General features: G+C 40.1%; 3 protein-coding genes across 3 annotated transcripts in view; 1 reads left to right on the forward strand and 2 right to left on the reverse strand.

Annotated features, from left to right (window-relative positions):
- The window catches only part of LOC106089012 (hornerin), a 112,139-nt gene extending 110,802 nt beyond the window's left edge, over positions 1-1,337 (forward strand). The window contains exon 6 of the mRNA XM_059361628.1: positions 499-1,337. Within this exon, the coding sequence (XP_059217611.1) occupies positions 499-1,316 (818 nt within the window). The 3' untranslated portion in view covers positions 1,317-1,337. The remainder of the gene's footprint in view (positions 1-498) is intronic.
- Positions 1,338-7,600: 6,263 nt separating this feature from the next.
- On the reverse strand, positions 7,601-8,485 carry LOC131994754 (uncharacterized). The gene has a single exon (XM_059361629.1). The coding sequence runs from the start codon at positions 8,483-8,485 to the stop codon at positions 7,601-7,603; it is 885 nt and encodes a 294-aa protein (XP_059217612.1).
- Positions 8,486-8,581: 96 nt separating this feature from the next.
- Positions 8,582-13,819, reverse strand: LOC131994755 (uncharacterized). The gene has a single exon (XM_059361630.1). The coding sequence runs from the start codon at positions 13,817-13,819 to the stop codon at positions 8,582-8,584; it is 5,238 nt and encodes a 1,745-aa protein (XP_059217613.1).
- Between the last annotated feature and the right edge of the window lie 4,259 nt (positions 13,820-18,078).

Genomic DNA, 18,078 nt, shown 5'->3' on the forward strand with positions numbered 1-18,078 from the left:
GAACAGACAGGTAATAAGTATCTGAAACTGAATGTTTGAAAAAACTGTCACGAAAAAAATTTCCTTTTATGGGCTAAGCAGTTTAAAACCCCGCCACTCAGAGATAAAAAGATAACAAAACATTACTTTACATGTACACTTACTACAACACATACACCTACATTGCGCTTGTACATAACAATATATCCACAAACACACACCTCGCTAAAACCATAACAGTGCCTAAGCTAAACCCATAAAACACTAACGAATTTTTTGAAATATTTTTTTCCAAGAAATCACATGAATTGATACGTCTGAGATTTTTCTTTTCCAAAATTCTTTCATGCATGCCGGCTTGCATCCTTCCGACATCAATGCTACACCTACACTACTGCCACACAATCACATACATACACTCCAATCAACACATAATACCTGGGCGTATGCCAATGCGTTGTGTTCCTCCGTGAACAGCCCCTGAAGAGCATCACCATCACCATCATCATCATGTGACAGCACCCACGGGACAAGAGTTCAATATCTATGGACGTCACCAGAAGCTCAACGACGAAGAAGCCCGCAAGGCTGCGGTTCAATTGCAGGAAATACTGAATATGCTGCCCAATGGCAAGACACAATACACAGCGTCTAAAACTGTGGCCTTGGACACATCGAATTTCAATACGGGCCCTGGCCATACTGGCCCCAGTGATCAGGCTGATTTGAACTCTTATGGCTTACCCAACAATTTAGGCCAATTGGAGTCCCTCTCCCACACTGAGTCCATAACAGCTGCCTATGCTGCGGACATCTATCACCAGATGCAAAAACAAAAGCTCAGTGCCGAAGAGCTGTATATTCAGAAACATCCACAAGAGGGCTATAACTATCGTCCGTCGCAAAATCAAAATTCTGCTGCAGGATACACACACAACGGTTACAGAGCCCCATCAGGATCAGGGTCATCGCACGATGCCTTAAGGGATTTAACTCCCATATTGGCAGCTCTTGAAGTAGCCAAGCGTCAGGGGCCTTCACAAGCCACCGTCTCATATGCGGTGGAGAAGAGTGTGCACAAAGTACCACCGCCAAATAATCCTGCCTACAAGTACATACCACCTGCAGTAAAGAAGACCAAGTATACCTACTATCCTCCCACACCTTCAAGGTATACCGAGTTTCACACTTCCTATAATGGGCCTCACAAAGTCAGGCGTTATGTTGAAACACAAAAGACACGAGCCAAGCGTAGAGCACAATCCCCCCTATTCAAAGCTCATGACTATGGAAACCAAGATCATCTACTCTATAATCCAATAGTGGAAACAATGTGAATGCGCATAAAAATACCAAGAATCAGCTCTTCTTTATCGTAATCCTAGTCTTAGTCATTTTTAAGTTATTTTTTATTTTGTTGAATTCCTAAAATTTTGCATTTTCATAAAATTGTATTTATTCGCATCTTATTTATTGTCATTATTAATTTATTTTTTATATTTATCACATTTTTACACTTTGTGAAAACGATACACCAACGAAAAAAAAAATACTTAAAAAAATATTTTATGAGCTTTTTTATTGTTTACTGCTCTCACTTCGCTTTAAATTAATTTGAGCACAGTTTCAGCACTTAAATTAAAAAAAGCATGCACCGAATTTTCTTTTGGGGTGGAACTAAAGAACTTTCCTTTTTTTAAGTTGCAGTTTCTGTTACAATTCTAAAATACATTATACTATATTTTGTTGTATTACTACTTTTTCTATCTACCTTTAGCATCCTGAATTATAGAACATATCAACGCGCGAAACAGTTAAAATAAATCATTGATGTATTTGATTTGATTCTAGTTTCGTTTTACTTCTTCGGCCATCTGTACTTCTTCTTCAACCTTTAACACCAAGTTTCAAGCTCCCTTTTCTAAAAACTCCAGAAAGATGTTCGGTCTAGCCCTACCTACTTTACTTGACAGAACATTTGTCCCATTAGCCGAACATAGAATAGCGTTCCCAGCACCTGGATCGTTTGCTCTCATTCTAAAAATCTCTGACTTCAAGTTTCGATGTGCCTCCACTACTTGATCTTTCCTTTAGGCTTTTGGTCGTCCCGGTTTGCGTGTGCTACCATGATAGCCTTCAAAAAACCTCATTACTGGAGCATCTTCATCCATTCTGACAACATGACAACGCAACCGTTGTATTTTAATACGTGCAACTATGCTATCGCCGCCATACAGCTCATACGACGCCTATTCTCTATTAAGGCAAACAGGTCCATTTATTTTACGAAGAATCTATCTCTCAAACACTCTAAGCACTACCTCGTATGCTTTCTCAAGTACCCATGCCTCGGAACCGTATAACAACACAGGTAGTATCAGTGTCTTGTATAGTGAAATCTTCGTCTGTCGAAAGGTGGCCTTGTTTCTAAACTGCTTACTTAATCCAAAGTAGCATTTGGTTGCCAAAATTATCCTTCGCTATATTTTAGTACTGATGTCATTCGTTTCGTTTATCTACTCGGTTGTACACGGCATTTTGGGAGTTGAAACCATCCATTTCGTTTTATCTCAATTTACTGCTAGACCCATTTTCACAGATTCTCTTTCGATTCTTTCAAAGGCTGCAGTTACTACTTCCGGTGACAGACCTATGATATCGATGTCGTCAGCATAGCAGAGTAGGATGTGTTGGCTTGTGAGTAGTGTGCCATATCTATTTACATCTGCATCTCGTATAATCTACTCCAGCAGGATAATAAAGAGATCACACGATCTGTGTACTTATGTGAAACTTGGTTTGGTATTGAATAGTTCGGAGAAATTGTTTACTATTCTTACTTACGAACGTGCTCCTGCAAGTCTCATCCTGCATAGTCTTATTAATTTTGCAGGGATTACAGACTCAAACATCGCTTGAAATACCTTTGAACGTATAGGGCTATCGAAAGCAGCTTTGTGGTCAACAAAGAGATGGTAGGTGTTGATTTGTTCTTCTCGGGTCTTTTCCAGGATTTGGGGCAGTGTGAATATCTGTTCTAGGGTGGATTTACCAGGTCTAAAACTGGATTAATAGGGCTCAATTATCTCATTGATTTGAGGTTTTAATCTTTCACACAGTACACTCGGGAGTATCCTGTATGCGATGGAGAGAAGACTTATTCCTCTATAGTTAGCACATTCCGTCTTGTCTCCTTTCTTGAGTACGGGACATAGTATGCTGAGGTCCCAATCATCGGCTATGCGTTCTTCTAGCCAGATCGCGCAGACAAGTTGATGCATAAGCCTTTTCAGTGTGTCGCCTCCGATCTTAAATGTTTCAGCGGGTAATCCGTCGGCTACTGCTGCATTGTTGTTCTTCAGTCGGGTCAGAGCTACTTGGACCTCATTCTGGCTGGGAGGTAAATATTCCATAACATCTTAAGAGATTGGTTCTGCGGTATATATATATATGCAGCTGGGTTAAATTTTCTTTCCATATCCTCAGCACACTATTTGTATCAGTAACCAGATTTCTTTCTTTGTCTCTGCAGGAGGATAAGCCTGCACCAAAGCCATCGGTTTGAGGTTTATTTCTTTGGTAGAATTTACAAACCTAATTCTGACTCCCATGTATCTCAATTCACTCACACTGACGTCTTTCCCATTTCCTTTTTCTTTCTGCGGAATAGACGTTTCTCCTCTCTCTACCCCACCATGAGCCCAAAATACACCAAGTAAATCAATGTCGAAGTAGAACTCTTGTCAACAATAGATCGCAGTGTATTTCAGAGCACGAATTTTGAGTTGCCTTTATATTTACCGAGATAAAGACATTATTTAAACATCCGCAATTCGTATAAACAATCTATAATAAGATTTGGTAAAACGTTATCCTGACCCCTTATCTGAAACTGGTTTTAGTACCTAATTGCTCCTCCCGATATTAAAAAATTATCGAGTGTCTACACTCGATCAAAACTGTCTACAGGGGTACAAACTCAGTAGACACTCGATCTGTCTACTGTCTATCTGAGTTTGTATCCCTTCTAGGGATACAAACTCAGATATGGCTTGAAATATATTTAAACGTTTCCTAAGCTTTCTTGTGATGGGCAAATGTCGTTATTTAATATCTGATAAACTTTCTTGTGATGGACAAATGTCGTTATTGAATATCTGGTGTAGTGTGAATATCTGGACGATGGTAGATTTTTCAGTTCTAAAGTCGTAGAAGGTGCTTACGCCTAAGTTTGAAGGCGGCATCTCTAAATCGTGGGTCATTTAAAAGCCACTTAGTAGTGCGATATATTTATTTCAACGCTTAGAGCTTAGCGATGGAAAAACAAAAAACTACTCCAGGTAAGGATAAGGGATCTATGTCACCTATTACCCGCACCATTAAGATTAAATAAATGTATTCTTAGTCCGCGGACAACACTTCTATTCACTAACGGATCCTGGATATAAAGAACATCAAATCCTCCTGCCATTAGAACATCCTTTTTAGCCGCCGAAGCGGTTTAATGACTTTGTACCTCTATTAAGTAAATTAAGACTCTTTAGCCCTTGTCAAAGTAGTCTTCCCCCTATCGCACACTCTGAGTCTGATACAACCTAAAAACCTATAACTCACATAGGGTCTGTCGGGTCTCCTCTTTGTGGCAAACTTAGCGATGTGGATTAAAGTAGCTGTCATTCTTAGGCAAAGTTCCAGGAACAAAGTCACCATTGCGCTTTTCGTTTTATACATCTTTTGATCACTTGTAAAAGAGGTCGTTCAAAAAATTCCTTTTAGCCTAAAAGTATACTTTTATTAAGTCTCAACGAACAATATAGGGTTGCCGTATTCAGTTCAGTATTTCAATTGTATTCACCAGATACAGTATTTCAATTGCGCCTTTTGGATGCCAGATGTAAGTACAAATGCGCCCCATAATGCAAATATATTTTAGTTGCAATTAGTGGTCAACAGATGTCGTTGGTAATTTTGCATCTGTGAACCCTTAAATAAATATATTATCCGAGCATGGATTGGGCCAATATATGTGTAATTTTAATAGATTATGCAAAAGTGGTTCCATCCAAATGAATGCGTCTTCATTGACGCACGGACCTTTTCCCTCGTCCAACTTCAAAGCATCCGTAAAACATGAACTATCATATAGCAATAACAGCTTTTCGTCAAGCCAAGACTGTCTCGCAGACAATAGTGTCTGGCACATGACCTCAGGTGTCCGATTCTAAACCTCACAACTGATCCAAAAAATTCTGCTCAGATTTGTGTTTCTAGTTTACTGTAAGGATTTAAACAAACAAAAAAAAATAGCTTAAATCACTTCCGGTACTGGCGTCCTTGATATCAAAAAACTATGTAACCCATTTAGCCAAAGGTACATTCAACATCATCGTGAAGGAGGAGACAATTTTACTTTATACCCAAACATCTCTTCTTTGTATGCCTTATTGTCCTGATTGGTCTACTTAGCCAAAATGAGTGTTTTGAAATGAAACGTCGTTATTCTCCTAAATCCTTGACCGTAAAATTGAATTTGTATCAGAGAACTACAAGCGGTTTTCTGATTTGCGTTATACACATATAAATGCTGAGATAGTATTTTTCGTCACCGCGGTTTATGCAGTGTTATGCTCAGCACACTGATATGATTGGCTAATACTAACACATTTATTTTAATGCTTCGCGTACGACTGCATTTTACATCGTCTTTACCCATGGCGGTGTTATGAGTGAATGTAACAACACATTGACTCGAATCATAACAACGGTCGGAAGACCATTTATTTTAATACACATCAGCACCACCGCAAAATCATTTGTGTTTGGAGTTAAATGTTTGCGTTAAATCAAAAAGTCATGTATTTTGGAGATGCGCCGCAAATGCGATACGCCACTGCAGATCTCTGATTTGTATTCTACTGCGAAATAACTTTCATTCAAATCCCATATTGTCCTGGCCGGGTTCAATATCCATAAAGGGGTTTTTTTGGGGGTCCACATATGAATAAAAATGATGGAGTCGTCCAATACGTAAGGGGCCGCTCCAATTATACGAGAGTATTGGATGGTTTGGAAGATATCCAAGCTGTAGAAATGGAACGCAGCTTAATGACTACAGGGGATAGGCAAGGGCGCGAAAAGAGCTGGAACCTGGATGATGTAAAACTGGTTATGGATCTCTCGAGCCGAAACAAATGCAAACCAAACTATAATTTTTGTTTGCTTTGTAGCTCCCGATGTAGTTTATGGAAAGTAGAAATAAAGAGCAATGAAACACAAGTATGTAATTAGTGTTTGGACATTGGATGGATTTTATTTCTTTGGATTAGAGCTTACCAAGGTGTGGACTGTCGAAAGGTTAGGAAAATACAAGACAGAACCCATCGGATATTGCTTTTACAATATGGCCGTAATAATCGATAAAACTTTTAAATTCGCTTATTTTCTCTAGGCGGTTTTACATAGTAACTAACAGAGCCAATATGGGATTTCTAACTTAATTTTCGGGATACAAGTAAATAGGGGTTTACGTTTGAACGTAAACATTCCGCCCGCCTTGCAGTATTACTGGAAATTCAATAAGGGCAATATATCTCAAATTTAATCAAATTCAAGGAAAGTAATTCAAGCATACGGTTCTTTTAAGGTTATATATATTCAATTCTAATGATAATTCTATAGTATTTGTTACTATTTTTTCTAATGTTAAAATTCAAAATATTTTTGCTATATAGAGTAATTATATTATAACATAACAGCAAGTATTGCTAATTAAATAGAAAATGTTCCGTAAATCACCATGCCAAAAGCAATATTTTGGGCCGTAGGAAGACCAACTCTTGCAAAAAGACCCTCTCGCATGATTCGAGAAAGTATGTCGACTCCTAGGACTATATCTATAGCCGAAGACTTGTAGAATGTTTTATCGGCCATGGGCAAATATAGAAATGGAACGCAGCTTAATGACTACAGGGGATAGGCAAGGGCGCGAAAAGAGCTGGAACCTGGATGATGTAAAACTGGTTATGGATCTCTCGAGCCGAAACGAATGCAAACCAAACTATAATTTTTGTTTGCTTTGTAGCTCCCGATGTAGTTTATGGAAAGTAGAAATAAAGAGCAATGAAACACAAGTATGTAATTAGTGTTTGGACATTGGATGGATTTTATTTCTTTGGATTAGAGCTTACCAAGGTGTGGACTGTCGAAAGGTTAGGAAAATACAAGACAGAACCCATCGGATATTGCTTTTACAATATGGCCGTAATAATCGATAAAACTTTTAAATTCGCTTATTTTCTCTAGGCGGTTTTACATAGTAACTAACAGAGCCAATATGGGATTTCTAACTTAATTTTCGGGATACAAGTAAATAGGGGTTTATGTTTGAACGTAAACATTCCGCCCGCCTTGCAGTATTACTGGAAATTCAATAAGGGCAATATATCTCAAATTTAATCAAATTCAAGGAAAGTAATTCAAGCATACGGTTCTTTTAAGGTTATATATATTCAATTCTAATGATAATTCTATAGTATTTGTTACTATTTTTTCTAATGTTAAAATTCAAAATATTTTGCTATATAGAGTAATTATATTATAACATAACAGCAAGTATTGCTAATTAAATAGAAAATGTTCCGTAAATCACCATGCCAAAAGCAGTATTTTGGGCCGTAGGAAGACCAACTCTTGCAAAAAGACCCTCTCGCATGATTCGAGAAAGTATGTCGACTCCTAGGACTATATCTATAGCCGAAGACTTGTAGAATGTTTTATCGGCCAAAACTAAATTATGGAAGTGCGACTTTATGCTCACCGGGTACGATTCTTTCGGAGTCATCGTACTTGTACGTCGATGAACCCTTAAGGTGGTCTCTATCTTGAAATTTTCCTCAATACGGGACCACAAAGTGATGGGGCAAATGGTCTCATTATCCAGTTCTAACGTTGTAAGTTGCAGCTTGTCCACGAACGGCTTGGAGATGGAACTCATTCTGGATGCAGAGTCCAGTAGACATCTGGCATAATGCTTCCCATCCTTTGCGTTTATTATAACCGAGGCTGTTGGCAGTAAGGTGGCAGCATTCTGTCGGAGTATTGCAGTGAGCGAAGTCGACGATTCTTTAGCTGCTTCATTGGGCCTGAGTGGCGTGGGAGTATTTTTTGAGGCTGAAGCTGTTTCGGACTTCTTATTAGGCTTACTTCGAGCTTGAGACTTTGTTGATCTAGAAAATGTCTTCTTCTTTAACCTGGGGTGCATATGTAGCAGTGAATGATGGCGTTGATGGCAATATCTGCAGCCCGTTTTGGTGAAGCAAGAACCTTGAGAATGTGTGTGTGCCAGACAATTTAGACAGTATCCGTATTTTTTGACCACATCCATTCGCTGATTTGTGTTCATTTGGAGGAATAAACGGCATGTTTTGAGGGAATGTATTTTCCTGCACAGCCTGCATACAAAGGAGGAATGACCCGGCTTCTTTTTCTCATGGTGGTGGGAATTCATTATACTGCAAAAGAAATTGATTAATGTTTGGAAGATTCTAAATATTGTGTAAAATCAATAAAACTCTAAAAGGTGAAAAATAGAATATCTTGGAATCTAGGAGTTTTCGCCAAAGAGTACTACTAGTTTGGTTATTGCTCGGGTTATTAGGCCTTTCTGAGTGAGTATGTCAGCGACTCTGACCCGATTATCGCTACCATGATAAACTTTGGTAATTCTTCCTAGTCGCCAACAGTTAGGAGGTAGATTTTCATCTCTAATCACAACCAGAGCATCTACTTTCAAGTTGTCGCTAGATTTCTGCCACTTGTAGCGCTTCTGCAACTCCTTTAAGTACTCATCTTTCCATCTAGAACAAAAATGTTGATGAATCGCCTTTAGACGTTCCCACCGATTTTGGATTGAAATAGGAGCTTGCGAATACTCTGGGTCTAATGGTACTAATATGGGGGTACCTATCAAAAAGTGGCCTGGAGTTAGGGCTGTTAGGTCAGATGGACTTGCGGACGTGGGAGACAGCGGTCTGGAATTAAGACATGCCTCTATCCTAGACAACAAAGTTTGAAGTTCTTCAAACGTGTACTTGGAACAACCTGCTGACTTTTTGAAGTGCTGCTTGAAGCTTTTGACACCAGCTTCCCATAACCCGCCCATGTGTGGGGCTCCAGGCGGAATAAAATGCCATATAAGATTTTGATAGGAATAGCTAGAGGTGATAGCTTGATGAGATGTTTGGATAAATTCTTTGGCTAGGATTCGGGACGCCCCAACAAAAGTAGTTCCATTGTCCGAATGTAGGTGTAAAGGACAACCACGGCGGGAAACAAACCTACTGAATGCTGCGAGGAATGCAGGGGTGGACAAGTCTGAGGTAGCTTCGAGGTGTATCGCCTTTGTCGAAAAACAGACGAAGACACAGACGTATCCCTTGGTGATGCGGCAACAGCGGCCTGCATAGCTTTTGACGTCGAATGGTCCAGCAAAATCCAATCCCGTGTGAGTAAAGGGACGAGAAAATTCTACCCTTTCTGGGGGTAAGGCCGCCATCAACTGCGTTTGACATCGCTTCTTATACAGCACACAAGGCTTGCAGTGGTAAATCGTAGTTTTTATGAGATTTTGTACCTTTGGGATCCAGTAATGGGTTCGAACCAGTCGTAAAATAAGTTGGTTTCCTCCATGCAGAGTAATCTCGTGGATAAATTTTATCAATAGCCTAGCGTATTGACAGCCATACGGAACGATGGCAGGATGTTTTTCATTATAAGTCAATGAAAGCGATGATTCCAATCTACCACATATTCTCATTACGCCTTCATGATCTATAAATGGGTTTAAACTGAGCAATGGACTGGATGAGGATATGGATTTCTTTGCACTAAGTGCTAGATATTCATTGGGATAAACGGCCTTCTGAGAAATGGATATCAGTTGTTTGCGTACGAATAAAATCTCTTCTGTGGTAATATTTATGGAATCTTGGGTATAATCATTGCGGTGCTTCGGATGAGTGCGATGGAAAAAGCGGTATATATAGGCAACGACTCGCAACGCCTTTGAAAATGAAGAGAATCGATCAAGTATATCTGTGAAATCCGTGAAGTACGCGAAATGGACTTTAAGGGACTTTTTCTCCATAGTGGTCTCTTCCACAGGATCTAGCTTGGATTTCGGCCAATTACTCGTTGGTTCCGTAAGCCATTGTGGACCATTCCACCAGAGATGGTTGTCTACCAAATCTTGGGGATGGACACCCCTACTTGCAATATCTGCAGGATTGTGCTCAGAATCAATGTGGAACCAGTGCGTTGGATCAACCACTTGTATAATTTTAGATACTCTGTTTGCCACAAATGTATTCCAGTAGCAAGGTGCCTTGGACAACCATGATAATACGATGGTGGAATCGGTCCAACAAAATAGCGAATAATCAGCAATGTCAAAATTTGGAAGTACTGTATCAATTAATTCAGACAAAAGTGTAGCCCCACATAATTCCAACCTGGGTATAGACAATGTTTTAAGCGGTGCAACTTTTGTCTTGGAAGTTATTAAATGTGAATGTATGGAACCATGACGAACCATCCGGATATATATTGCCGCTGCATAAGCCTTTTGTGAGGCGTCGCAAAATCCGTGGATTTGGACTTCGCTATCTGGAGTAAAATGTATCCATCTCGGAATTTGGATATTATTAATATGAGGATAATGGTGCTGAAACGATTGCCAAAGTTCTCTGGATTCTGGCGTAATTTCATTGTCCCACTCGGTGCGGTCCATCCAAATCCTTTGCATAATTACTTTTGCCACTATTACAATCGGCGCCAGCCACCCGGCTGGGTCAAAAAGTCTCGATATATGTGAAAGAACTTCACGTTTGGTAAATTGGCAATTGTTGGGGAATTGGACTATAGAAAAATAGAATGCATCAGCAAGTGCATTCCATCGGATTCCTAAGGTCTTGGCGGAACTGTGATCATCGAAATCCAAAAAATCGGTGTATAAACGGTGATCCGCCGGAAGACCCGCTAGGATTTGTTTGGAATTCGACGTCCACTTTCTCATACAAAATCCCGCGGATGCCAACGCTTTAATCAATTGGTCTCTTGCCTCTACAGCCATTTGAATCGTATGAGACCCAACTATAGCGTCATCTACATACATACAAGATCGCAAGATAGCACTTGCCAAAGGGTAGATATCCTGGACATCCTCTGCCAGTTGAATCATAGTGCGAATCGCCAAATAGGGTGCACAATTTACTCCAAATGTGACAGTTTGGAGTTCGAAATCTTGGATTGGTTCGTCAGGAGATTTGCGATATAATATGCGCTGGTAAGGAGTATGGGATGGATCCACAAGGATCTGCCTATACATTTTTTGTATATCTCCATTAAATACATATCGATAGAATCTCCACTTCAGGACCAAAATCGTCAAATCATTCTGCAATGTAGGGCCGATATGAAGCATATCGTTTAAACTACGCCCGTTTGAGGAAGAAGCCGACGCATTAAAGACTACACGGACCCTTGTAGTTGTGCTCTCGGGCTTGATTACCGCATGATGGGGTAGATAATATTGGCTGGAGGAAGCAAGTGTATTTGGGGACTCTATTGGAATCATATGTCCCAAAGTAAGATACTCCTGAAGAGTCTGATCATATTCCCTCTTGAATAGAGGATTTTTTAACAGCCGGCTTTCAGTCCGAAAATACTGTGCCATCGAGCTTGTCCTGGATTGACCCAAACTCAAGCTTTTCGGATATTCCTCCTTGAACGGAAGGGAAACTATGTACCTCCCTTCACTATTCCTTCTCGTCGTACTCCTGTATAATTGCTCACAGAACGTGTCCGACACAGACGAGTAACGTTTCCGAGGGACATTCTCCACCTCCCAAAACCTTGAAATCTCCTTGTCTAAAGAGATTTCACAAAAATAAGATACAAGAGTAGAGCGGGGTGGGGAAGAATTATTCGGAGTAGGGCCGGTAAGGATCCAGCCAAACACGGTCTCCTGAGCCATCAGGGATCCGCAGAGTCTACAACCCGATAACATTATTGAGGGAAATACATCTGCCCCCAACAACATGTCGATTCTGGAGCTTTGGAAAAAATCGGGATCGGCAAGTTCAAGACCTGGCAAATCTGGAATGGATTCATAATCTATGGTCCTAGCGGGTAGTTCATTGGACAGGTGCGGAACAACCAAAACAGAAATATTCAACCCAAACGCTGGGTCCAAGTTCGACTGTAGGAAAAGATCGCATTCTTTTCGTACATCAGCAGATATGGTGTTGTTCAAGCCAGAAATCGTTGCGGAAGTACGCCGGAAAGGTAGTCTAAGCGTATTGTACAGCCGGTCAGAAATAAAGGACCCCTCGGACCCGGAATCAATAAGGGCTCTGGCTCGGTAGGGCACCCCGAAGTGCATAAGTCTCACAATGGCGGTACCTAGCAATATACCCTTCGACCTGGAGGCAAAACAACTTTGTATAACACCATGAGCCGAATCAGTGGACTGTACTGGAGAAGACTGAGGGGATGATTGACCAACTCCAGAGAAAGAAGGAGAGGAAGGAGAAGAAGGCACGTTATCCAATGACTGACCCCCAGGATTGGAATCCTTATGGAGCATAGTATTGTGGCGTTTTCCGCATATAAAGCAGGAGTGTTTGCTTTTGCAAGTTCTCACAGCGTGAGCGCCCGAAAAGCAGTTCAAGCACAAGTTGCTTGCTTTGATCTCGGCCAGTCTATGACCATGATCCATACTTATAAATCGAGGGCATTTCCTGATGACATGAAACTCCTTGGGGCAGAGTCGACATGGAGTCTTACTAACGTTAGCCTGAAATGTATTCACTTTCCCCGAGGCCGGTTTGGGATTCGCAAAGTTTCTCTGCTTGGACTGATGGTGCTTCTGATCACCTCCATTCTTTACTTCGGCAACGGATTCCAAAGTGCGGTATCTATTGGTGAGGAAGGTATCCAGATCGCACCATAGCGGGATGGTCGTCTTGTCACCAAGGGTCTGCTCCCAGAGTGTCAAGGTAGACTCCGGTAAACAATTGGAACATAGGAAGACAAATATAGGGTTCCAACTATCGATATCAACCTTATAAAGCTTGAGAGTGGATATGCATGAATTTATCTCTCGCTGCAAATTCTTCAAAGAATTTGCAGTCTCGGAATGGATAGTCTGAAGGTTGAATAGAGATTTCAATTGTCCATTTATCAAAATACGCCTGTTCTCGAAGCGAGCGCACAAATTCTTCCATGCCGAAGAGAAACCATCATTGGTTAGGGGGCTCTTTGACACGATTTCGTGAGCCTCGCCCTTAGTCTTCTGTCTCAAGTGCGACAGTTTCTCAATTGGACATAATTTCGAATTCCTAACGCAAAGAGCGGTGAACATGTCCCGGAATGTGGGCCATGCCTTGTATTCCCCACTGAATGTCGGCAATTCAAGAGGGGGAAGGTTAACACCGGAACTGGAATTAGGACTTGATGCCATCGGAGGGGGGGTAATATCCCGGATACATTGGGTGAGCCTAGACACACAGCGACAATAGGTAGAGTAAGATGTTTTATACTTCTCCTTTACCGTTTCAATATCGCTTACCTCATCCTCCCCCTTATCGTCCAATTCCTCCTCATTAGCAAGATCAGCTAAGCATTGATCGTACGCATGTTTCAAGTTGTCCCATGTAGACCTGATCTCATGTTTATGCGTGTCCAAGAGGCAAACGGATTCCACTGGCAGTTCGTTGCTGTTCAGTGCAGCCTCGAACTCAACCAAGCTATCAGCCAATCTTATAAATCGGTCCAGGGACATAATCGAAAACAGACGAACACAGTCGAATATCAATCAGGTGCAAAAACAGCACTCAAATCTGCGAAGCACTAAGGCCAAAATAGTCGAAAAATCTCCAAGATAAGAGATACAAAGATATGTGTGTCATATACAAATTAGAAAAAGAATTAAGGCACAAGAATCCGTCCCACTATTAAGATAAAAAAGGTCTAATGTTCACAAATTCCTCCTAAGGGAATTTTAGATTAGTAGCACAGCAATGGCAGGCCAGAAAAAAAACAACAAGTATGTTACAGCCTGACCTCATCCGACTTAGAGATTCTGTCTGAAGACAGTGGCAACCTTTTGTATCCGCTTCAAACCTTTCCAAATATCTCACGGGTGCGACTTTGCATATATTTATAATAGCCTTGTGTGTCCCTGTGCTATATCATACCAAAAACCATATGATCGGTGGAACGACAACAATAGGTCAACGAACTTGGAATGAACAACGAGCCTGGAATATCTGGAATAGTTGTTTTTTCTTCTCTCTGTTCTGATTATCACGTTTTACAAATTATCCATACTCAACTCACTTATCAAATGTGTTTTTGTTATGCATGCGAGACGAAAGCCTGTTCTTTGTATGCCGTTCACATACGATCCACAGGGAGAGCGACATGACTCCCAGTGGATATGAAAAAGGAGAGTGCAATAAAATACTCAAGAGAACGAGAGAGTACAAAACCCACAACGCTATGTGGGTGAATGTGAGTAAGAGATGGCCAGTGATGAGGAGAGCTTGCAAGGTGGATTACAAAGCAAAGCGCTCTCAAGAGATTGGGAATGTCAGCGAAAACGACAAACACGCGCCAAAAATAAAAAGAAACAGAGACCAGAACCAAGTTTGAGTCAAACAAGTTCTTCCAACATGTATGAGAAAGCGGTGGATGCAAAGCAAAAAAATGAATACAACACGCTCCTGAATTATTTAGGTTGACCACGTTTTTGGAATGCGTGTGAACACTGGAGCTCAAAAATGAGTTCAAATAAACCTTTCACAATAAAATCACTGAATTTTCTATTTCTTTTTCCTTTTTCTTTCTTTAAATCTTAAGTTTTCTTCCGAAATGGATGATAAGTGCTTACTTACTGAACGTACATCTGTCAACTTAAGATTTTCTCCAAATTCAAGGCTGGAGTATTACTTAACGACTTCTTATTTTCCAAAAATCGATTAGAAATGAAGAATAATCCTTCTGGTCCCAAAATACTCCGCAGGCTTCACTTTTGAGCAGGACAGTCCCAAATAAAATGCAGTGTCAAAGTTTAAGCTTTTCGCACAAACGCTCCTTGATCAAACACATTAATTCTTCATATTTCTTAACTTGCTTGTCTACATAAAACACGTGAATAGAATTTCTATACCGCAAACATCGGAATGGTGTGCTTTACGTGTGTAATCACATGAAATGCCACGGAATACTAGATAGCACTAAACATATGAAATACGAACGTACCTTTAAGAGATGATAGTTGTTGTGGAGCTGAAATCTCAGAGAGTATCGCAACCGATCCGGCTCGAAGGACCAAATATAGAAATGGAACGCAGCTTAATGACTACAGGGGATAGGCAAGGGCGCGAAAAGAGCTGGAACCTGGATGATGTAAAACTGGTTATGGATCTCTCGAGCCGAAACGAATGCAAACCAAACTATAATTTTTGTTTGCTTTGTAGCTCCCGATGTAGTTTATGGAAAGTAGAAATAAAGAGCAATGAAACACAAGTATGTAATTAGTGTTTGGACATTGGATGGATTTTATTTCTTTGGATTAGAGCTTACCAAGGTGTGGACTGTCGAAAGGTTAGGAAAATACAAGACAGAACCCATCGGATATTGCTTTTACAATATGGCCGTAATAATCGATAAAACTTTTAAATTCGCTTATTTTCTCTAGGCGGTTTTACATAGTAACTAACAGAGCCAATATGGGATTTCTAACTTAATTTTCGGGATACAAGTAAATAGGGGTTTATGTTTGAACGTAAACACAAGCTATCCCATCAACTGGTTGTGAACTGTATTTGTGGAATCACAGATTTACAGTTTTCACCAAAATTTGAGTTCTATATTGTCTTGGTCGGTCAACACATCCATAATAGGTCATACAGCGATATATAATCGAGGCGACGATAGGAAACACGGATGGATTGGAAGATTCCAATCGGATTCATGAGATGACACTTGAGGTCGAGTGCAAGACACTACTGCCAGATGCACAATTTTGGACTGACGGAACTCTGGTATTGCCATCTGTTACACGGATGGATCAAAGATAGAGAACAGAGTGATCTTCATTGACAATCCAGGCACTGAGATCTGTTTTCAATTGCCTGACCAATATTCGATTATGCAGGCAGATTTCCGGGCGATTACAGAATGCGTGAGGTGGTGCAGTGTTTACACGAGGAAGTTCAGTGTGAATATCTTTACGGGCAGTAATCTAACCGTCCGGTAATAACAAAAGGACGGAAAGGTCACGAACAATCTTCGAGTTTAAGAAGCAGATTAAGGGGGAATGAAAGAGCAGACGATTTGGCGATGAAGGCCAGAGGACTGCCGTCAATAATCTTGGTTATCCCGAACCTTTCGGGTCGACGCAGTCCGAGTTGAGAGCGTGATCGACGAACAGTGTAACAGCGAAACGGTCGGTAGAACGAAGAAAACCCTATGGGAGATCCGTATCGCGAAAAAACGAAGCTATTACTGAAAGGAAGTAAGAAGGAGGTCAGTATAGCTTTCTGTATCATAAGTGGAGACATAAGATTTCGAGCTCATTTAAGCAAAATAGGTGTGGCAAGTGAAAGCATGTGTAGGGCATGTTGGGAAGATCATGAGACGTTAGAGAATTTCCTATATCATTGCCTGGCTTTCGCGGCTAACAGACACCGGTACTTAGGAGGCAAACAACACCCGAAATGAAGCAGCTTAGAGGCGTAGTATGGAAAACAATTAAGCATATTGTAAGAAGCACGGAATTCCTAACTTAGATTTTCTTTTTCGAGGTTACTTTTTAGTATTTAGAGCGCACAACAAGCCGATTACTGGCTTAGATGTATGTCTATAGTGGCATGGACGTATTAATATCCGCACCTCTTTTTCAACCTAACCTAATATGTAAGCACTCTACATCCTCACTCGCACTCCACTCCAGAATATGAGTTATTTGTGTCCCATATTGTTCTAAGCGGTTAACCAGTCCGCTCGAAGGCATTTGGGGTGATGTGCTCCTCTCCTAACTTTTAATTAAGCCTCATTTTATTCTGATAAGATTAAACTTCTGCTCAGCTGTTTTGGGATGGGTCAACCCTGGCAGACAATTGGCGTCAAAATAGAAACTCCGATTTGCAATCTACTACCAAATACTTTATATATGAGGTGGTGTCGAGATCTTACAAAATGACCACAGTTGTTGAGTTAAGCCTCGTGTTGTTCTTGACAGGCTTTACATGCTGCCAAAAAACCGAAGATCGATTCAGTGGTTTTTAATCGAAATAAACAAACAACAGCTCATTTTCTTTAACAATGAACCATCAAAAATAATAGATGACAGTGCTGCAGTATAGTAAAAATTGCTTGAGTTGTTTATTTGAAATTTCATAGCAATGACTTGTTTTAAACTCCGTTTTAATAAAAAGCTTATTTGCATATGTAAATAATTTAATACTAATGAGTAAATTACTTTATTCACTTTTCAGCCTATTACTACCAGTAATTGTTTATCCTCGCTATCCAGTTCCAGAAGTCTGCTGTATTATCTTCCCAAACTATTAGACTATTTACCTATTTTTTTCAAATCTCAAACATTTGTCTACAGTTGATTGTGGTTTTTGCATCGGCTAATAATCCGCATACACAAAGTAAAATTAGTTTAAGCCTAAAACTATGCTGCAAAATTTAGAATCATTCATTATTACTATATCCTCAACTAAAGTGTATTAAATATCGGTGAATTATAATTTTCAGTTTTCCACTTCCTTCTTATCAGCAAAATCAGTAATATGTTGTCACTCGATACTTTAGCCAACTTATTTAAATCAGCTGTTTTTCCTCAATAAAATCAACCTATTTCGATAAATTGTTTAATGGTTCAAGTGACAAAATGTTATTGATTTCGTCAGTTTATCCTTTTTAATTATACCGTTTTATTTTTTATGAGTTAAGTATTTATTGCATCCTGTTTCCCATTCCAAATATGCATAAACTGTTATACGCTCACATTTTTTTTAATATCTT

This window comes from Stomoxys calcitrans, chromosome 2 (assembly GCF_963082655.1).
Source record: "Stomoxys calcitrans chromosome 2, idStoCalc2.1, whole genome shotgun sequence".
In the NCBI taxonomy this organism is placed as follows: domain Eukaryota; kingdom Metazoa; phylum Arthropoda; class Insecta; order Diptera; family Muscidae; genus Stomoxys; species Stomoxys calcitrans.